The sequence below is a fragment of the Rhipicephalus microplus genome, chromosome X, assembly GCF_043290135.1.
Source record: "Rhipicephalus microplus isolate Deutch F79 chromosome X, USDA_Rmic, whole genome shotgun sequence".
Classification (NCBI taxonomy): Eukaryota; Metazoa; Arthropoda; class Arachnida; order Ixodida; family Ixodidae; genus Rhipicephalus; species Rhipicephalus microplus.
Window position 1 is genome coordinate 249,496,325 of NC_134710.1, and position 22,521 is coordinate 249,518,845.

At 45.2% G+C, this 22,521-nt stretch overlaps 2 protein-coding genes and 1 non-coding gene across 9 annotated transcripts in view; 1 reads left to right on the top strand and 2 right to left on the bottom strand.

The window, feature by feature from the left end:
- rin (ras GTPase-activating protein-binding protein 2) overlaps positions 1-22,521 on the bottom strand; it is a 114,241-nt gene that overhangs the window by 62,129 nt on the left and 29,591 nt on the right. For 6 of the 7 annotated variants that reach the window (XM_037414162.2, XM_037414164.2, XM_075878912.1 and 3 more), the window contains exons 3-5: positions 20,760-20,931; positions 12,377-12,757; positions 12,079-12,265 (exon numbers count right to left, since the gene is read on the bottom strand). In XM_037414162.2, the coding sequence (XP_037270059.2) occupies positions 12,079-12,265; positions 12,377-12,757; positions 20,760-20,931 (740 nt within the window). The remainder of the gene's footprint in view (positions 1-12,078; positions 12,266-12,376; positions 12,758-20,759; positions 20,932-22,521) is intronic. The other variant, XM_075878911.1, reaches the window with a different exon arrangement.
- On the top strand, positions 16,501-17,874 carry LOC119171952 (uncharacterized). The gene has a single exon (XM_037422864.2). It carries the CDS (start codon positions 16,507-16,509, stop codon positions 17,740-17,742), a length of 1,236 nt encoding a protein of 411 aa, XP_037278761.2. The 5' UTR covers positions 16,501-16,506; the 3' UTR covers positions 17,743-17,874.
- Positions 20,587-20,686, bottom strand: LOC119185759 (small nucleolar RNA SNORD16). The gene has a single exon (XR_005111599.1). It is a non-coding gene; the product is annotated as a small nucleolar RNA SNORD16 (small nucleolar RNA).

The following is a 22,521-nucleotide window of genomic DNA, read 5'->3' on the forward strand; positions in this document are numbered from 1 at the left end:
AACTTAACAGCTGCTGCTCAAGCCATCACTGCATAGATAAAACCAAAACTAACGATTTCTATAAAACTGAAAACACTATGTCTGAGCCACGTTTTCGGGCATGCAGGGGTGAAAGCGGGCTTCAGTCTTTTGGAGTAGCTTTGGGAGCAGGAATAATACGGTTTTGGAGCAGCTTTGGAGCAGTAAAAAAGGCGTTTTAGAGCAGTTATGGAGCACTAACAGGTGTATTAGGAGTATCAAAATTTAGTTTTGGAGCAGATTTCTTGGGTCACACATCACTGTCAATTAGAAGTTCTGCTTTCTCTTTGCTTTCTAATAAAACCAAAAGAATTGAGTGGTTTTTACTAAGCATTCAATGCTTGTCAAGTGACCAGACGTTCTTCAAATTGATATATGTATTAAGCTTAACAACAACAAAGCTGATGCACAGCAACTCTCACGAAAAAAAATATGTCCGAGCCACGTTTTCGGGCATGCAGGGGTGGAAGCGGGCTTCAGTCTTTTGGAGTAGCTTTGGGAGCAGGAATAATACGGTTTTGGAGCAGCTTTGGAGCAGTAAAAAAGGCGTTTTAGAGCAGTTATGGAGCACTAACAGGTGTATTAGGAGCATCAAAATTTAGTTTTGGAGCAGATTTCTTGGGTCACACATCACTGTCAATCAGAAGTTCTGCTTTCTCTTTGCTTTCTAATAAAACCAAAAGAATTGAGTGGTTTTTACTAAGCATTCAATGCTTGTCAAGTGACCAGACGTTCTTCGAATTGATATATGTATTAAGCTTAACAATAACAAAGCTGATGCACAGCAACTCTCACGAAAAAAAATATAAGCAGTGCTCTGATCAGCCATTTAGATAAATAAAAAAATTTATGTTAAAATGATGCAACACTCAAAATGTGATTAAAACACCGCAACCAACAGCTACTCAAGACTAGAGATGAACTAATATAACAAAAGTTATCTTCATACTAAACCAATAAGGCTCTATAAAAATACATTTAAAAAATTATGTTCTGGTCATTGAAGTGCCACAGTCGACAAAAGAACCGCGAAGAAATTTAGATGGGCTCGCTACGCCATTGCTAGGAAATTATGTGATTTTTTTTTTTTAGGGGGCGAAACTCCTTGAAGGGACCCTGAAACAGTTTTGACGATTTTTTACACATTGGGCCGGTAGACCAAGTCCCAAGGGTAATTTAAGTTTTGTCGATTTTTTTACACATTGGGCCGGTAGACCAAGTCCCAAGGGTAATTTAGAGACCAATTTTGAGCTTTCTGTGCGAACAGTGTAATTTCTTACGCTTTAAAGCTGTGAATCCCTCCCGATCACCGTAGATTGCTGCGACTCTGCCAAATGCGTTTTCAACCACCCATACACCAAGCGACACGCTCTGCCCCACAGACGTCATCGTTTCCAGCTGATCTGATCGGCTGTGGAAAGCGCAGCACACACTGCCGGTATCAGATCTGAGGCGGGATTTACGCGTATGCAGTCTCACGCCACATCGTGACGCAGGCGCCGTGAAGGCGGAGCTTAGCTTGGAGCACTTGAAGGAGGTCGAGGGCAGTTGAGGGTGAAAGGCGGAGCAGAGGAGGAGGGTACTTTTTTAGTACTCGTAGCTCCGTTAATAATGGGTGTTTCAATTGAATTCTGGTGCCAATGATTTACTCCAGTAGTGGTTCATTCAAAAACGGAATGTAAAAAAACCGTTTCGGGGACCCTTTAAGGCGTGGGTCGGGTGTCTCCTGTATGTAGCAGCCACCTCTCGTTTTAGTCCTTGGAATGTCCGCTGGATGGCAGGTACTTGTATATGATGAAGACATGATGAAAAGACACGAGATGGCGAGAACTTGGGAGTGTTCACTAGATGAACAGATGGATGATATACAGACAGGCGGACATGCGGACAGATAGACGGACAGACAAATCGTCGGACGGATGAACAGACAGGCAGATGGGCTAACAGACAGAGACAGACAGACGGACAGACAGACGCACGCGGCCAGCAGATGATTCACAGTTTACTGATAAAACCTTTTGAAGCTTCGCCCCTCTGATCATTATTCACTCCGTCAATATGCTGTCATTTTTTTTATTATGATAGGAACTATATGAACACTCGACAGGTTTTCACCGTAACCTACAAGTTGGTAACTATGCCCATGCATAATACATTCGACCTGTGCGAAAAATTGTTCAAGCTGGGGTGCTGAGCCCTGCACAAGCAGATATTAAATAAGCATCCGGCCTCTGTCTCTCGGAGGCCGCACGTGATACCATCCCACCGCATGTTAGATCTGCCGTCGAATGCTCAAGCATAGATAAAACATGCCGCCCATCTTGAACGAGCATAAAAAATATATATATGGGGGGGGAAAGAGGTGGGGTCGCTCGAGCAGGAGCTGTGAACTTTGATGCTATAGGGCGTGGTTGTGATAAGTTGCCGCCTGTGCTATCCGCAAGCATCTGAGTACAGCTCAAACCGTTCTACATGGTGCACTCTCAATGGGAAGAGATATGCAGATAAAAGCATTTCTCCCTGAAGCGGTTGTACTTATTTTCTTACACCAGTGTTTTATAGTGTCGCGATGTCAGATCCAAAAAAGTTAGCTTTCCGCCTTCGTATTGTCACGGGGTCGTGACGTTGACGAAGGAAGCAGTCGCTGTTTTCATAAGTTAACTTTATTTGGGCATACCTGTGCCCAGAAAACGAAACCTCATTTTAAAAGCAATACAAGCTGTAGACTGATAGCAGCGAAACACAGCATTGACCGTCGATAATAAGCCAAGCAGCAAAGTGCATCAGCATTTATACATATGCCATCGAAGGTTCCAGCTGCGTAAGTTCCAGAACAATCTCCAATATACACATTGTGCGCGAAATCTCACCACAAAATGTTCCAAGATTATCCAGATTGTTCCCGGCCATTGGGGTGCGGTTTGCGTAATGGTACGGTAGCTACAATAGAAAGGAGCACGTGCGTCATTACCATTACAACATTACAAATTCTTGCTATTGCAGTCATCGCTTTCACAGTGGAACTATTTTTTTTTTTTTCAGTTTATATTGTTCGGCTAACATCTTTACTGTTAAAACATACAGTCGACGTCCGATTTCCCAGATGCCCGAAATTCCGGACATGCCCGATTTTCCAGACAGATCTGTGGCAGTTCCCCGTAAAGTCACCGCATTAGAAAATCCGAAATTCTGGACGCTTATAGCCTTCGACATCCAATTTCACGGACTTTTCACTGTTAACCGCCGACCCAAAGTCACCACCGACGCCACCATTTGAATGTTTTCATATCCTTGCGCCGCTAGCCACCGCACCGCGCTGCGGCTGCCATCACCTTGAAACCCCACATGTCAATCCGTTAACATCCGTAGCTTAGTGGCTTAGCCAAGCCAAACATCACTGTTTTAGTTCACATGTTTTGTGAACTCTGTGGGCGTGTCTGCGGTTGATCGTTTGCTGCTGCGCACTATGTTATCACGTTTTCCGACCTTCAGCCTCCACCGAGTTTTTAGCGGTTTCATGCTGCGCTTTTTGTCGAGCAGATTCGCGGTTTACAGCAATGGCACCGACTGTACCTTCGTCTTCGTCCGCACCTTCGAAGCGCACAAAGCCCCTTCGTAGGCTCATGATGGGAAAACCTACACTGTTAACCTCAGGTCTACCTTTGGCATGCAAGCGGAATGGTGGAAGGTGGTTATGCAAGAGACTGCAGAACTGTTTTCGCCACGCGGGCTTCACACTCGATGCCGAGATGGCCGTCTAGCCTTAATTGGACAGTGTGCGACAAACTGCCATCTGCAGATGTTGCCTTCGACAACCTACGCGCTGCCGGCATGTCGATTTCAGCCGGGATAACCTTTGAGGGGTTCGCCGACGCTGACAAAGATCTTGAGCTATGCGCGAACTTGACCAATAACGAAGTCATTCGTGAGATTCCGAAGGATTCTGACAACTCCGACACCGATAACAATGAGCCATCTAATACACATCTAACGCGAGCACTAATGACACTGCCATCGGTGTACAGCGGCAACATGACATTGACTGAAATTGAGGCAGATATGATCGCGGGCAAGCGGAACACTGTGCAAAAGAAAATAGGCGACTTCTTTGCGCCCAAGTGCTGATCTATGAGGTAGCGCCGGCCACGTCAGATTTTTTTTTTATAGAACGGCTTTTTTCAGAGCTACCTAAACGATGCATTAGCTGAATTTCAATGGGAATCTTATACTTCGGCCGTTACCCTTTCCATCAGCGAAAAATACCTAGAAAAAAAGGTGGGTTTTCACGTGCTTTCTTTTTTTCGAACTGCCCGATTTTCCAGACGCTTTCGCGGTCTCTTGAGGGTTCGGGAAATCAGACGCCGACTGTATAGAGAGTCGCATAGTGAGGTATGCACACAGACGCTACTTTAGCAAGATTCATGCATGAACCGAAATACAACATGGCCGAACTAATTCAATATGGACGCGAATGTGTCCTTTGTATAGCCCACCAGTGTTGCTTGGTCGATGATAAAACTTGACTAAATTTAGCATTGTTTCCGCAAATTGCCGTGAAGGCACAGCAGGTCAGTTTGGTGCAGAAAGGTGCAAATTGCGCTGCACTTTCACCCCTGGGCACGGGGCTTGCAGTTGCACCATGGGGCTAAATTCGGGTACTATGGCCCAGTACGGCACTGGTCAACATGTTTGGCGCAGGATGGCATAGATAAACAGGTTTGGCTCGCATGGCGCAAATGGCACAGCTGCTCCACCCCTCAGCACTATCATAGAGATCAATGACGCTGACCAGACGCAGGTGACTGGTGCTGGGAGAGAACAGCAAAGCAAATAACCCCCCGCATGGTATCCTAGGTAACTCTGCTTTTCTGGACAACAGAACTCCTGCTAAGCTCCAAAGGCGAGAGTTCTGTTCCAATCAGATTAGGTGCTGCTCTACTCAAGAGTAGAATGTTCACTTGCAAAGCTGGTCAGCTGTTCAAAGACCGCAAGTAGAACTGAACACATGTATTTGCTCCACTCCTCAGCACTATCATAGAGATCAATGACGCTGACCAGACGCAGGTGACTGGCGCTGGGAGAGAACAGCAAAGCAAATAACCCCACGCATGGTATCCTAGGTAGCTCTGCTTTTCTGGACAACAGAACTCCTACTAAGCTCCAAAGGTGAGAGTTCTGTTCCAGTCAGATTAGGTGCTGCTCTACTCAAGAGTAGAATGTTCACTTGCAAAGCTGGTCAGCTGCTCAAAGACCGCAAGTAGAACTGAACACATGTATTATCAAAAAGTTCTTATTCAAGATCAGCAACATTCAAGGTTAACCCCTTTACCGCTCTTTCTTGTCAAAAATTTTTTTTGCTGATTTCACTTCTGACTGTACTAAAAAGTAGCTAAACGATGTTCAAAAAAATATTTTCACCACATATTTGTTCCAATTAATGGAATAAAGTTCATTTCCGAACAATACATAGGAAACCAGCAATTCGCTCCTAATACAACCTGGAAAGTTCAAGGATTCTGAATCCGGAAGATCTCTGCAACAAGGGGGGGGGGGGTGAATTATTTGCCTTTTTTGCACCAAAAAACTAAAAACAAACAAAAAAACCTCGTGAAAAACAAGAGGGGGTGGGGGGGTCTCAATCGCAAGCGCCAACATCAGCGTTGCAGTCTTATAGTGGTTTGTAGTGGCCGAATACACAAGGGTAGGGTTTCCCACTAAGGTGAAAGTCTCAAAGGATCAACACAACTAACAGAATCTATTTCTGTTAGTTGTGTTGATCCTTTGTTGAAGCTTTGACCTGCGCTTTTGCGGGAACCACCATAGCTGGTTCCCGCAAAAGCGCAGGTCAGAGCTTTACTTACTACTAGGTTCTTTTGACAGGAACGCCAAAATGCCTCCGGCCCCTTTTATTTATTACGATAGCAATTGTATGCACAGTCTAGGCTGGTTTTCTTGCCCTCACCACTGTTATTCACCATATATATATATATATATATATATATATATATATATATATATATGCACACTCAAAAAAGAAGAAAAAGCCCCAGCTGGTCACGATGCACCAACGTGCACTTATCTTTTACACGTATTTTGCCCCACTGATTGGAGGGGGGATTTAGATGCTTGTACACGGGCGCTTATCCTTTGGTGGGGAGAATCTTGTGCCTTCGGCTTTCACTGGGACGATTGGCGTTAGTTGCCGGACCCACAAATGTCACTTCGGTCTCTGCACAGGCCTCGTTTGTAAAAAGAGCACACTTTTCATACACAGCGAGGTATAACAACTGTGACACTTGTTAGTTTGTACTCATCAGTACCTGTGATTACGTATCATGCATCATTTTTGTTTAAACAGTGCGTTACGTGTCGAGCTGTAAACGTTAATTCACTCTTTCCCTGTGCGTATCGTTTTCATGCATCATTTGTGTGAGAGCAGCGCGCTGCACATTTCGATCTGCTTGCCGTTCTCAACATGACACTCCAAGTTGTTGCTGTCACATTCATTGAATCGCCCTTGCGGCAAGACCGAGTTTTCCTTTTTTTTTTACGTATTTATGGCCTTAATCTACAGCTGCGTGCCCTCAGAGCTCGTAGATCGCTACCGCGGTTTTGTGCACGGCCATTGCGGCGCAGCAAACAGTAGTTCCTTTTACAATTCCCGTGCGCTAGGATGCGCATGTGCAATAACTAGGTCGTTTTTATGCGATCTAAGATCGCATCTGCCGCAGTGCTGTCGGCAGAGTTTGCAGAAAGTAGCGTTGCTTTGACTGGTTGAGCGTACATTTTCGAGGTTCTGTTAGTTACGTTGTTGCCATACATGATCGTGTCAAGAGCGACCACGGTTTTGTCCACAGCGGTTGTGGAAACGACAATCACACGCACTGTCTATGCGCCGGCCGCAGGCGTACTTCCAAAGCTTCAAGTACGCTGCTCTCGTTCGGCCTTCATTCGACAGTTTCTGTACTGAAGTTCGTATCACCCGCCGTGATTAGGAAATGTGTTCGAAGCATTCGAATTTAGGCCTAATGAACATAGTGGAATTTGGCCGGAGATTTTCACAAATTCGTATCTGCCGTGGTTTCGAGTCACCGAGATTCTACTGTACATTTAGATGAACGCCTCTTAAACTCGTTTATAATAAAATGGGGTAGGTTCGAAAAGCCTGGAACGGATTGAGCTGTTTTTTTGCCAATGTGGCCAGATCACACACAAAAATTGATTTCTGGGTGATTTTCATGACAATCTTGCTAACGGAAGAAACTGTCGAAATCCAGGAGTCTCCCGGCCAATCCGGGAAACTTTGCAGGTATGCTTGTGTAGGCTAAGCACCCTCCGTGTATTTCACTCGGGAATGCTTCGGCGCTGTGTGAAAAAAATTCAAAGCACGAAAATACGCAAGGTGGCTTTACTAACAGGCACTCGCAATGTTGGCATCCAAGCCGTCTTCATGATTACCGGAGGCCCTACTCATTCCCCCCCATTGCTCTCTCTCTTCCCTTTCAGACACAAGATCCTGTACTCGAAACATCCCTCAAAGAAGACGAAAACGAATATCTTTTTTTTGTGTGTGTGTTCAAGGGCTAGTTATGCATGAGTCGCCACCACTGCATGCCATCTTTCCACACAAAAACCGCGCTCCTGCCGCAAGAGAAAGCTAACTCGCCTAAAATTCTTGAGAAGATGCTGCCTTATAGCAGATGACACAATCTAACCCGTAAAAGCACACTTCTCCCCCTGGATGCTAGAGGGGAGTACATTCGAATCTCGCAACAATGAAATTGAGGGGGCGGGCGAAAAATTTCGTTGTCGCAGAAATTTGTTGTTGCAATATGATAAAATACATTCATGACACTCGACTCACTCAAAAACAAGCTTTAATTCCAAACATCGGTCAACTTTGCCTGTTTTCGCTTCTTGCCAAGCGATTGTACAACACGACTTTCGCACACCGCCAACAGAGCCATTGCTTCGTCATCGTCCTGCGCCCCGATGTAATGCCTGATGATGTCGAATGTGGCCAGCCCCGACGAAGTCAGTGGTAGTACGAGATCGCGTTGCGCAGTCATCTATCATCTGACAAAGCACTCTCTTCTTGTACCCTTTTTATGATGTCTTTGTCAGAGATTTCCTCGCACATCACCATGTCAGAGAGTCAGCTTGGAGGAACTCGTTGAGATACACACTGGCAGGCACATCACCTTCTTGCAGGTCTGCCCATGTGACTGCGATTTCTTCGTCGGGCGATTCGTCCTCGTCGCAAGCTTCAATCGCAGAACCCGAAGTCTCTGCCCTCTCCGCAGTGAACTCTGCATGGCCAAAGCAGTTCGCGACTATGGCGCGCCCCGTCACGCTCCATGAAGCAGCAATCATTTGGAGCGCCATTTATAGGTAGATTTTCGTCTTACGCCCCCAACTGAGTGTTCAAAGTTAGCTTCTGAATAAGAGGCTTGCGGTTATTGCTTTTAATACTTTGGATGACCCCCTGGTCAAGCAGCTGAATGATGGACATTAGTTTGGGGGCAGAAACTTGAGTTGCATGTTTTTGAGCTCCACGCCCTCAATGGCGTGCGCAGTACAATTGTCTAAAAGCAGACACACCTTTCGGCCTTGCCTGCCAATGTCCGGGTCGAATTCTCTAGCCCAGTCGCCAAAAATTACAGGGGTCATCCATGCCCAGCTGCTGGCCTCGTACCTCACTGGAAAGTGCAAATTTCCCTTCAAACAGCGTGCTTTCGCGCTTTTCCCAATAACCAAAAGAGGCAGCTTATCTGAGCCATCCATACTGGCACACAGAAGCACGGTTATCCTTTTTTTGCTGTGCTTCCCTTGCCCCTTGAAGTCCAGAGTCTTGTTGGGAAGCATGTTGTAGAAGAGGCCTGTCTCGTCGGCGTTGTATATATGCGACGGTGCGTAGTCCGTCAAGATGCTCCCGAGGCTGGCCGACATTCAAGCGGTGGCACCATCTGTATCCACCGAAGCAGCTTCACCGCACAAAACTTTGCCGGTGATATTCTGGCAGGCTTTGAAACTGTTCAGCCAACCTACGCTGGCTTTAAAATTGTCGATGCCGAGCACGCATGCAAAATCCAACGCTTTCTGTGGCACAATATCGCCGCTAAGGGCAATTTTCTTCGCCTGCGTCTAACAAACCAGGTGTAGACAGTCTTGTCTAAGGCTTCGTGCGTTGGCTGCGTCAACTTCTTGTGTTTCACCGACGTTCCCTAAGAAAGAGCTTTGATTATGACGTCCTTGCTCTTCAATATAGTTGAAACAGAGCTCACCACAATCGCAAACTCTTCAGCGATTCAGAACTTCTTTCTCCCAGCGTCGGCCTCGGCGATAATGCGAGCCTTGTCTTCGAGCGACAAAAACTTTACTTCTTCCCCGGCTGATACTGGCTGATTCGCGACAACGCACTTTTGGGAAACAATGACCGCAATGCCTGCAACGGCTCGTTGTGCAGCTAGCCAGTGAAACCGGAAGCACCAGAAGTCGTCACCCAAACATCTCGTCGCACCCTACCGGGATTTGGCACGCAATTTCAATTTTGGTGTGTACATAAAGCAGCAACTCCTGACAATGAAAACAGTTTCAAAAACTTCATAAGAATGATTACAGATAGTAAAAAATAATATTGCGTGCTGTTTGTACGCAGAAACGATTCAACACTTCTTTTAAACCTACTTGAGAGAGCGCTTGTGTCACCATCACTCATCATCTCATCGTCATCATATACCACGGCATGCTATTTTGTTTACGTTGCACAAGTCAACATTGCGTGCGGTATGTTTGCTCCAAGCAGCTTCTCATGTGCTATTATTATATCATGTTATTAAGGTCCGTGGTTTGGCAAGACATTAAAAACACTTTTGAGATTTTTAATAAGCTCTACTTCAAATATTATCGCTAATAGTTGTTCCACAAAAACTTTGTTGAAGTGGAATCATAGCCGTGAAGAAGTTCGTACTGGAGGAAATTTCGAAGCATTCGTTGAAGCCAACTTCGTTATGGCGGATTCGACTGTACCTATTCCGCTGGGACGACTTTTACTCGTCCAAAACAGTTTGGTAACAGTTTGGGCAGGACAAGCTCTGCTCGTCCAAAGCAGTCAAGGGGTTAAAGGATCAGGGTAAGCTCTATACCCGACATGTATTTTAGGCAGACTTTATGTACGTTTTTTTCCATAACGATAGGTTATAGTAATTATATTACTATCATTGTTATCATAAGCCATTCCTTTTTCTTACTGAAATAGAATTATCCCTGTAACTCTTAATGCTTATTTTTTGCAATTTCTTTTATTTAAGGTACCCAATTATCACCCACTGATCGGTATTAGATGTATTAGAAAAAAGTACTTGCTCACACTAGAATAATTCTGCTTCAGTATATTCTCTAGTACGCTCTTCAGTATATTCTCTAGTACACTCTCTAAATACTGTCTGAAATTTATGTTTCTAGATACTGTGGTGCTGAAAAAAAGGAACAAAATACAAAAAATCAAGTTTTGAAATAATCAGGTTTCAAGTGAAAAATATGCTTATTTCAAAAGTACCACAACATAACTGCCAATTTAAAGACATTTTTATTAGGCAGCAGCCATATACTCATTACCAATAGCACTTTTTCTTTTTGAGGCCTCCTTTGTCGCCTACTTCGCAGCCCTGTCAGCAAAGTACTGTCGATGCAGGTCAAGTGCGCACAGACCCTGCACTGTGTAGCGACCTGGCGAAATTCCAAACAAGTTCAGCACATTCACACGAGCTATACTGCCATCATTAAAGCTGATTACAGCGTCAAGACTGCATATTTTCAGTGTTAGGTGTCCGAGAAAAATTTTTTTGGAGCGTGCTTCCATACGACATTGCTGAATGACTCGATGGGGGTTTCGAGTTTTCCCGTGGAGGCATTTAGCAAGTAATTGGGGATTAGCAAGTTTCTCATAAATTGCCTTAACAGCCTTAAGAACAGCTGCCGGAAGGTGTTCTTTAAGAACGTATGGTTCACCACTGAAGTGGGCTTTATTGAATTAAAACCAGGTATCAGCGTCCTTTAGGCAAAGGCCGTGGGATGAAGTGGTATTCATTGATGCCATGTGAAAATATATGGCCCAGGCAGCCTTTCGTATGTCCTCTAATCTCGCTATATTTCTTCTAATGGCTAAACCATATTACTTTTGGAACTCTGCGAACAACGCGCAAAACAACACGTGCAAGAAAAACGTGCGCAAAGTACTTTTAAATGCGGTTGAGCATAGACTCGACAAATGAAGCACTTGTTGCCAGACCAAATATCGTTCCCACTAAACTTGTCAAAAAATTAGTGCCCTTCATTTCGGTGCATTTTCAGCTGCCCACTGCGCACTCAGGTGAAGGGTCCTAAGGAAGGTGAAGCAGGCCGCCGCATAAGTTTCGAAATATGTGGTTTTTAGATAGAAAGGACACTAGAACAAACAAATGACTGATTCTGGTTCGAAAAAGGCTGCAGATTTCAAATTGCACGTAAAAAACGTTTTTTTTTTTTTTTTTCAATATTTTTGGTTACCCTGTCCTTTTTACTGCTTTGGACGAGCAGAGCTCGTCCTGCCCAAACTGCTTTGGACACGCAGAACTCGCCCTAGGGGAATAGATACTCCACTCTACGTTCAGGCACAAAATTGCGCATTTATGTGTTACATTGCGTGTCATCCACTAGATGGCTACATTTTTCAACATAGAAAACATTTTTTCAACATTGACTAGTCACTTTCTAGTACAATCAGAATCGAAATCAGCAGTAAAAAAAAATAGGCACTTTTTGACCAGAATTTTTTTTCTTTAATGGGCAGTCAACAGATTAAGATAATACCAATACTGCAGCAGTGATACTTTCATCAGGTAAACTCAAAAAGCAGTCACCTCTCCCCTCTCTTCATACTGTAAGCCAATGTGAAGAAAAATGGGAAGAGCAATGCAGCCTTCAAGAAAACCTGCTAGAGTTTCATGACCAGAAATTTTAAAAGCCACTGGCTTAATAAATGGTTTATTTTTCCACAATAAAATGTAGCTATAGGCTTACCCTGATGATTGACCTGAGGTGCAGTAGGTGGTGCTGGAGATTCATCGTCTTTCCAGTTCATTGAATTAGTGGTAGCAACCGTGGGTGCTGACGAAGGTGCTTCTGGAGGGCTGCCACTTGTCAGAGATGCTTGTGAAGAAATCTCACCCTCTGGGACTAGATGTGCTGTCCCATTTCGCATGACCTGCTGCCCAGCAAAGAAGGTTTTTCACTTACACAGGTGGCTGTCAATTAAGACTTCTACTATACTGCGAAGCTAGCAAGACCATTTTTTCACAAGTTGGGTAACTGGCCTCACCTGAGAATCAAAATAAGCAGGCCGACCAGGAGTTTGAGCCACACTGTTGGAAGGTGGACTGCTACCACCATTGCCCAGCTGCTCTCCCCGAGGAGGCACGGGTGCTTCATTCACCAAAGCAGTTGTGGCATCAGCAGTGTGCTGTACCACTTCCGAATGCGCAGCTTGATGGTGTGCCATTAGGGGCTCGGAAACCTCTTCCTGAGCTTGCTCAGCAGCCGTATTGCCTTCTTCCTCTTCCTCCTCCTCTGTGAATACCTCATCTTGGTAACGGAAGATGTCATTGCGCACATAGTACTTCAGAGGCTGCTGAGGTGCCAGAACGAATGTCTGCATAAAACGACGCATGGGTTGGCCAGCATTGGACAACTCTCCTGTCACCTACAAAAGCAAATAAGAAAAATTATGCCCATAAAAATAAATTAGACAGCACCACAACTCCCTAATTACAGAATTCGGATGCAGAAATCCAAGCTAACACAATGCGTCACTCACTCTCACTGGTTCAGCCCAGTGTTTCTCGAAATATATAATCTCAATATTTCTATTGTCAGAAATATTCCCACGTCAACCTTGACATTTTCAACTGCTGACACATTCAGATATCTGGGCAGCAAACAGAGAAAAGTTCTACTCTAGTGGGCACAGGTCGCCTAGGTTAGAAATAGACAGCTGGGACTTTTTTCAGTGCGAAGCTCTTATAACTCGAGGAAAAACATCTACAATCGAACTCTGCTACAACGAACGCGTTTCAACAAAATTTCCACAATAACGAAAAATTCACGGTTCCGCGTCGGCAGTCCATAGAAGTCAACGACGCGTCGGCAGTCCATAGGAGTCAACGAATAAATAACGCCACAATGAGCACTTTTTTTTCTGCCGTCCCACTTCAACGAAATCACGATGCAATTACAGGCTCAGATATTTATTGCAATACAGTAAACACAGTCTTTAACATTTTGATGCATTTTCAGAACTCGGAAATACGTCGAAGAAGTCAAACACGCGTTGGCACCACCAGAAACCGCCGCTGTTCAGCAAACATGGGTGCCTCCTTTGCTCGATAGTGATGGCAATGAGACTGCCCTGCTTTTGCCACTTGCTTGATTTTAAGCTGCAGACGTTCCAAAGCTGAAGCTCAGTTGCTCAGTTCATGGCTTTCTTTCACGCAGCTGTGTGGAATGACGCCTTCTTCGATGCCAATGAGTGTCAATTTGTTCGCAGCCGCGAGTGGTGGATAAGAATGACGTACAATAAGGCAAAAGTCACCGCTTCAAGATACCCTGCCGCCATCTCGGTGTTGTCAGATGCACTTTAACGGCGGATATCTGCTGGTTTTAACGTGTCAATGCAGCTGTTTGATTCATTCACAAAAGCTGTTGTAGGCCTTGTTTCAGCGTGCTTTTCACCATAGCCTCACTCTGCATGGGTGATAATCGCGTCGCGATGCTGCTGGGAAAGAATAGGACACAGCGGACACTTTTTGAATTTTGAAAATAAACATTCCTTTGTTTTCACTTCAATGAAATTTTTTCCGCACCTTGTCATTTTCGTTGCAGCGAGGTTCGACTGTATTGTATGCAAAAACAAAATAAAAAATCTTGGGGTTGCTGCTTATCAATAATCAAGCCACAGATGTGCATTAACTAGGTTTAACCTCGCCTTGTCCTGCATACGCCGAGGAGAGGCCATCCCTAAGCCATGCTCTAAGACATCTCCGGAGACAGTCCATGCCAGTGGCGTACCAACTCCTTTGCGAGAAGGAAGGGGCAAGCTTACCTAATTTGTCCCTGCATATATATATATATATATATATATATATATATATATATATATATATATATATATATATATATATGATCGGAGTATCATCCGCATATATCCGCAGGAGGACCTGCCTTCGTAAGGGAATACGGGGTACACGCAAAAATGCATTTTTTAAATAAATGAGTACGGCGGGGGCCCCCAGCATGTGCTTAACTATTATTGTCATAGATATGGCCTACATCATGTCACTATCAATAAACATAGGCATTTGTGTGATATCTTTACGACTGCATGAAAAAATTGTGAGCAAGACGCAGTTTTCTACTAAAAGTATGTGGTATGTGCAGCAACATGCAAACGAACAATGCTCCATGGGATATATATGAACGTTGTCACGTTTATATACTGTCTATGATTGTGGATGTGTGCGGAGGATTCATCAATTGCGTGATCATCTGCGAGCAAACACCTCCAACATCACATCCCTTTGTGGATATGGCGGTGATTTTTCATGCATGCACGTTTTTTATGCAGGCACATTCTCCACTACTGCGCAGATCACGCATTAGGTCCTCCCCGCCATCGGTGCCCGGACGGCCTACGTCCAGGTCATCTGCCTCTAGCTCTTCGGCAACAGCGAACCCGGCATGATCTAAAGCAATGCACAATGGTGTCTGCCTTCACCGCGTTCCAAGCTTCGGCCAGCATATATATGGCGGCCAGAATGTCGACCTTTCCACTGTCAAGGCACAAGACTGCGCGGCTGAGCAGGCAGGCACGGTAGCGTGTCTTGATGTTTCAGATCACGCCTTGATCCATTGGCTGGAGCACACTTGTGGTGTTACGTTGCAAAAATTCGAGCCGAATGGCCTCAAGGTTCGGCACACTACCGGGCACGCCACAGTTGACAACAACAAATACCACTTTTCTCCCTTGCCACACAAACTTGCGGTCAAGTGTGCTTATGTATTTTTCAAATAAAGACTCTGTGATACACGCCTCGGAGTTACTTTCGTAGTCTATAGGGAGGGTATTCCCGGCCTTAAGGGAACCGACTCACTTTAGACACTTTTTCTTTATTTGTTCAGTGATCTTGATGAAACTGCCCAGGCTTGTGCAGTTTTTCTGCTGCTTTCAAATAGTCAATCAGTTTTCCTGTAACTCATCTCATTCCCAAGAATATGCAAGTTCAACCCCCATTGTTTAAGGCCTCATTAGAAAAAAATGCTTAATTAAGGGGAGACGCGGGTCGAAAAATCGCGTTTTTCCGGAAATTTTCACTTTTTTGTTTTCAGTCGTATTAGATTCTTTAAACATTCATGTTTACCAGAAATAAATTTCAATCGGTAATTCGTGTCAGAAGTTACTGAAAAATGCGCTCAAGTAAGCCCCGGAGACCTAGAAAATCGCTGAAATCTGCCGAAATCGACGTTTTGCCGGCCCCGGTATCTCGAGGCAGCGGCACCGTGCGCCGTTTGTAATCACTGAGGCGGTTAGAGTTGTCCATGCTCTCTTGAACACAGGCTCGAAAAGTCTCGTCCGGAAAGAAAAAATTACTATAAAAAATCCTTTTTTGAACGCCCCTGCGTGCCGTTTGAATAGCGCGGCGTGTCACGTGGTGCCGTAGCGAGCCCGCCTTTGGCTAGCACAGTGCCCGCTTGTCCCTTCGGCCCCGCTCTGCATCGCAAGCTGAACTTCGCAAGGATTTATTCAATTAGTTACGCGATGAATCCTGCCAGAAAGCAGGTTTACAAGGTGAAAAAGTACCGGACGATAAACAAGTATGTGGGAAAACGTCGTAAAGTGCGTCGTCAGACTGCGGCAAAGGTGAACGGCCCGGAGAGGTCTAGGCCTAACCCCAGCATCGGCAACTATCGCGACAGTGACTTCGCCGGCGACCTCGACGCTGCCGCAAACTTCGTCAGCGCCTCACAAAAAAAACTGGAGTTTTTTGAGAAGAACCAAAGGCATGCGCATGATGGCGTATCATCAGCAGTGCTGTGCGACATCGATGCGATGACGGCACTTGTGGGCGGAGCGGAGTGCCCGTCTTGCCGTGAACACAAACTTGTTCGCGAGGTGGCAGAACGGCGCAAAGGACTGTCGTCCTGTCTCGAGTTGCGGTGTGAGAACAGTGAGTGCGCGTCTGGTGAATGCACGTCTCGACACATACGTCGAGGCGTGTTGCCTCTGGCGAAGCCGCCGCAGCATCCGACGACTGCGCGGAGGTGGGGCACTACGGCAACGGCAGCTCGCGCGATAGCTTCGCGGCTAATGTGAAAGCTGTTGTAGCCTCGCGTGCCATAGGCATCGGACATGACCAGCTTTCGCGGTTTTGTGCGATTGTTCGACTAGCGAAGCCCATGCACCACAAAACCTTCCAGGCAATCAGCAAGAAGGTTCACGATGCTGCTATGAGGGCCGTGACCGAAAATTTGAACCAGGCAAGAGCCGTAACAAAGCAGGTGGTTGATAGTAGTGACGTGGCCGTAATGTATGATGGAACTTGGCAGAAACAGGGCCATAAAAGCCACAACGGAGTCGGCGCGGCTATCTCCTTGGACACCGGCCTGTGCTTAGATTTCGAAGTGCTGTCGAATTACTGCCACGCTTGCAGTCTACACAACGACATGGGCTCTGAAGAGGAAATCTGGCAGGCCTACCACAGACCTGTCTGTGAGAAGAACACCGACAGCTCCGCTCATGGCATGGAAGCTGAAGCAGCACTACGGATATGGGAGCGCACTTTGCTGTATGAGACTCCACTTCGCTTCGCAACATTTCTTAGTGATGGCGACAGCAAAGCATATAACGGAGTTTGTGATGCCAAGGTGTACGGTGCAGGTGCCATCTGCAAGGAGGACTGCACTAATCATGTTGCGAAGTGCCTAGGCACTGGCATACGCAAATTGCCGACACCACTGCCCAGAGGTGAGAAGCTCAAGCCTGCCACCATTGAAAAGCTGCAGACATATTATCAGATCGCCATCACGGGCAATAGAGGCAACCTACGGGACATGTACACTGGCATATGGGCGTCCTACTTTCACTCTTGCTCCACTGATGGTGCTGGCAGCCACAACTTCTGCCCACCAGGCCAAGAATCGTGGTGCAAGCACAAGCGTGCTGAAGCAATGGGCGAGCCTGCACCACAGCATACACCACTTCTGACAAAGGCACAGGGCCGGGCACTGCTGCCCATATACAAGCGCCTTTTTGACGAGAAGCTGCTGGCCCGATGCCTTCGAGGGAAAACTCGGAATGCTGCTGAGTCTCTCAACAGCAAGGTGTGGCTGCTGTGCCCAAAAACAAAGTTTGCTTCCCGAAGTGCTGTGGAGACTGCCACAGCCATTGCTGTGCTCTGGTATAACCGGGGCCATGCAAGCTTCGAGGTGGTCCTGGAGGAGCTTGGTGTTCTACCACCAGCAAGCTTGACCACCCTGGGGGACTACAGCGACAAGAGGCGCATTCAGAAGATGAATGCCCAACAGACTGCTGAGGCGAGGGCTCACCGCCGCACATCGGCCAAGAGAGCTCGCCTACAGGACTCCGCTCGGAAGGACCGCGAAGGAGTTACATACAGTGCGGGTGAATTCTAGTCACCGCGGCCAGCTCCTGGACATACTGCCTGGACACACTTTTGAGTGTTTTCAAGTGCGCCCTAATTAGTAAACATGTTTCAAACTTTCAAACGTGTTTTTCTCATTTTGAAATTTTTGGCCACGGTCACATTTCACTCGCATAGTTTCATCCCCTTAAAATTGTCCTATTGCGATGAAACTTGGCACACACATTCTTCAAGGTGTGTAGAGTGCCGTTATCTATTCTGATTTATGATGCATAGCCATTATCAATAAAAACATACCAAGAAATGATACAAGGAACCCTGAAAAAAAGTTTGGCAGGTCTGTTCATTTTTTGTAGTAACAGCTTTTTTTTCTCGTAATTTTAACCTCCTAAATGCACACAGTAGTTCATGACAAGCATAATAAGCTATTACACAAACATCTACACAAAAGTTTTGATGTCGAAAAAGCGAGAGTAAAGATCCCTTTGTTTTGCTATTGCATGTATAATAACTTTAAAAGTAATGAGGCTACACAAAATCTGATAACAGTTTGGAATCTACAAGAAAAAATATCTCTGTGGCTAAATTTTGGAAACCCTAACTTGAAAACTAAAGAAAAAGTGTTTTCGAGTAGCGTCTCCCCTTAAAAGTAACATTTAAGATATGGCAGCATAGATTAATGATTGAAGATTGAAATTATGGAAGTAGTTTATTTTAGTAGGCTTTTTTAAGTTATTTTATGGCAGAATGAATTTCCCACTCTAAAAAAGCTGTTTGCATGCTATTACAAATTTGATAAGAAATTATTGAAAAGGCTTGTTTTCTAAATTCCATTTCCGTACTTGCATTCTACACACATACAAGTTTCCATTGCAAAAAGAAAATTATTGCTCTAGCTGCCATAGCTGCCGAAATATTGAGGCCTCAAGATTCAACAGAGTCATTAATTCATATTTTGAGAAAAATAGCAAAAACAGATAACACACTTTATACAAAACAATAAGATGTGTATTTGACAAAGTAGATACTAATAGCCACCAGGAACATAGTCCGACTGGAGCTTAGCACTGCAATGCACTTCTTTAGCGCTTGCTGGAGTTTTTCACTGGAGGCACGCTTGCCGTTTTAGTCGGCCACTCGCCACCTGTCCTTCTCGGTCATCCCTCTGACACTTGGGAGGCTGGAATTGAGATTGAGTTCGTCGAGGATGCCTGTCTGCCTTCTCAAGTTGCCGCCGTTGAACTTAATTACTGTCTCGGCAACTGCAGCTTCAACCGCTGTTTAGGTGCCAAAGCCCAGATCATAAAATGAAGGCGTTCATTGCTATTCTGGGCTTTACCTTTTTTGGCACCTTTCTAGAAGCCCTTTACCAGACAGGCGCTCATATACTGGCAGAAGAGCCTCTCACACATGTTGAGGCAAATTGTAATGGTGCCTTGGAGTTGGCTGCCCTTTGGCAGCAGCTGCAATCTGCCAGCACCTACAGTTTGGGCCTGTGGGACACAAGCTGATATGTAGGGTTTAACGTCCCAAAACCACCATATGATTATGAGAGACGCCGTAGTGGAGGGCTCCGGAAATTTCGACCAACTGGGGTTCTTTAACGTGCACTCAAACGTGAGCATACGGGCCTACAACATTTCCGCCTCCATCGGAAATGGAGCCGCCACAGTCGGGATTCGAACCCGCGACCTGCGGGTCAGCAACCGAGTACCTTAGCCACTAGACCACCGCGGCGGCGCATCGGACACAGGCTGCGTTTTGACTCACTATCATTAGAAGTGACGTGATAGTAAATCGCCATCAATGCTCTGTGCATGCCGTCAACATCTCCTTTGCGAGATTTAAGCGCCCAGCCATAATAGGAACTCAACTTTGTGATGAGGTCCCCGTTAAGCTTTCACCTTCCTCCAAGGGTTTCACCGCACTTCCTTTTTGTCTTGCTACTAAATTGCGTACAAGGTTTGTACAGGCTTTGAAGGCAAAAAATCAAGGGTTTTTAAGGACTTTCCAGGCGTTGCTTTGATTGATCGAGCGTTGGATGCACGCACACTTTCAGAATTCTGTCGTCGCCATACATGGTTGTGTCAAGAACGACCGCGGTTTCGTCCACAGCGGTTGTAAAGACAACTACACGCACTGTAAAAGACTGCGCATGCGCTGGCTGCACGCTTACTTGCGAAGCTTCAAGCATGCTGCTCTCGGCATTCGTTTGACGGTTTCGGTACTGAAGTTCATACCACCCGCTGCAATCAGGAAAACTGTTCGGAACATTAGAATTTTGGCTCGATGGGCACAGTGGAACTTTGCTGGGGAATTTCACGAATTCGTATCTGCCGCGGCTTTGCATCACTGAGATTGTACTGAGATTCACTGAGAGCGTTTAGACGAATGCCTTCTAAATTCGTTTATAATAAAATGCGGTAGGTTCACAAAAAGCCTTGAGCGGATTGACCTGCATTTTTGTCAATGCGGCCAGATCACGAACAGAAATTTCGATTTGCGGGTAATTTTCCCGACTACCGTAAAAACAAAAACTGTCTAAATCCCGGAGACTTGGCAGGTATGCAAATTTTTACGGTATGATCAATGGTAATGATTACTTTCATGATGGTTGCAAAGACTGCAATGACCTTGCAAGGTTTTCCAGAAATTCCACAACTATCCCCCTCTTATCCAGGCATGTCCGAATTCCTTCCCAACTTTTTCAGGTTTTACAGGCTGGTGGACATCCTGAATAATATTCGGCTCGCATATTTATGGAGCCTTGACTACTGGTTGGGAGCATTATCTGAATATGTGCAAGAAGTCCTGCAGGACCTCTTTGCTAAAAATAAAAATTGCACTAATTAACACCCCAGAAGGCAATAGGGTTTTTTCAGGACATATTTATCGACAGTGGTCAAGCAGATGCTGAGGACAACAGGCATTTGTCCATCTGCAAGATCTCTGGCGCAAATTACATCATCATTAAAAACCCATCACTGCCAGCATTGCTGGGTAAATACTAACATGTTCTTTCAGTTACGGAGGTACAGAAATACTCACCTGAATAACGACACCTTCACCCAAAGTAGTGAGCGAGTCCACTTGCTTGATCTTTGCATGACAGTCACGGAAGTTAAGCTGCATGATGCGCTGATGGATGTCATGCTGACCCATCGCACACTCCTGCTTTTCAGGGCCCCCATGCACAAAAGAGGAGTCCTGACTGTAGAACCTGTAAAAGATCATGCAGAAATTCCCAAGCATTAAACTTAATGCAAGCTAAGAACATCAGCAGTGAGGCACTAACGAGGTCCATTAAAGAACAGCTGTCACCAAGAAGAATGATTGAACACAAGGAATAATGTGATATCTACCTGCTAGCTAGGGCAGGCTACTGTGAGATGTAAATACAAGAGCATTAAACAACTGGAGTTAAATTTCTGAGGCTGATGGCAACATTCACGACTAGAAAGGAAGCATAAATGAAGCTTATTTACTAAAATTAAAGGAGCAGTGGCATCAACTTTACACGTCGCGTTTTTCTACGTCAATGTGTAGTTCTTGGCCCTTTAGTGAAGACTTTCAATTGATAATGCAACAAAGGGGGCCAATAAAAAATATCTCTAACATTGACTTGTAGGACCAGTATATTGCGTGATTCAAAATGCCAATTCGCAACACTGGCAGTGCTGCCAAGCAGCCACCTCGGGTTGTAAACAGGGTACCTACCGAGTTGGTATTAGGGTACCTACCAATTTGATATTTCTAAATTCCCCAACTTTTACAGGTTTTCCATGATGATTAAAAGCAAATTCCACGACCACCACAACTGCATAAAAAACTGCGCGGTGTAAATGAAACCTCGAATGGTAAAAAAAAAAATGGGTGCTTCATATAAATAAACATATTTACTCGACGCACTCAGAATGTTCCGAGCGCATGCAGTAAACATGGAATAAAGACCCTGAGCCAGGCAGTGAGCAAGTCAGCTGTTTGATGTTCGGAAGAACCGAGAAGTAAACACACAAGTTGAAACACAAGTTGAAAGTAACCGCAGATGAAAGTTTGAAAGAGCCTGCAATATTCCAACATCGCAGTGAAAGCTGCTAGGAAGCAGTAGTGCCATCTTGTGGCATCTGTGCAAAATTAGGACACAAGAGCCTGGCCAGTTCTGCCACTGGAGCACAATATATTTTACTATAATGGCAGTAGCCCACGCCACTTGGGATGTGGATGGGATAGATTTATTGCCTGAACTGCTGTATTTACAGACAACTTTTTAATGTGAATTGAATTAGATTTATATTAATGATAATAACAATAATAATAATAATAATAATAATAATAATAATAATAATAATAATAATAAAAGGCATGTGTAGCCCGGCAAGCTTCTGCTGATGGCACTTCTAGCCTAGACAAACCAGACGACCTTCAAGCAGAAACGAAAATATGGTCTAGATAGCATGCATAAATTTAATTTACAGACGTGAGTGAAGTAGTGGTTAAAGTCAGATATGTCGTGCGATACGTAAAGCAACAGACGACAATATAGTGAAGGTATAATATGGAACCTAAGAAATGCGCCAGGCAGAAATTTCTTTGGTCTTGTTTATGCAGGGGTGGAAGCGGGCTTCAGTCTTTTGGAGCAGGAATTTAGATCAGCTCGTTACGCCAGTGCTAGGCAATTGAGTGATTATTTTTTATTAGGATACCCCGTTGCCGCCGTGTTCCATGTAAACTACAAGTATGTAACATTCCCCGTGCATACATTCTACCCGCGCGTATAATTGGGCAAGCTGGAGTGATGAGCGCTGCGCAA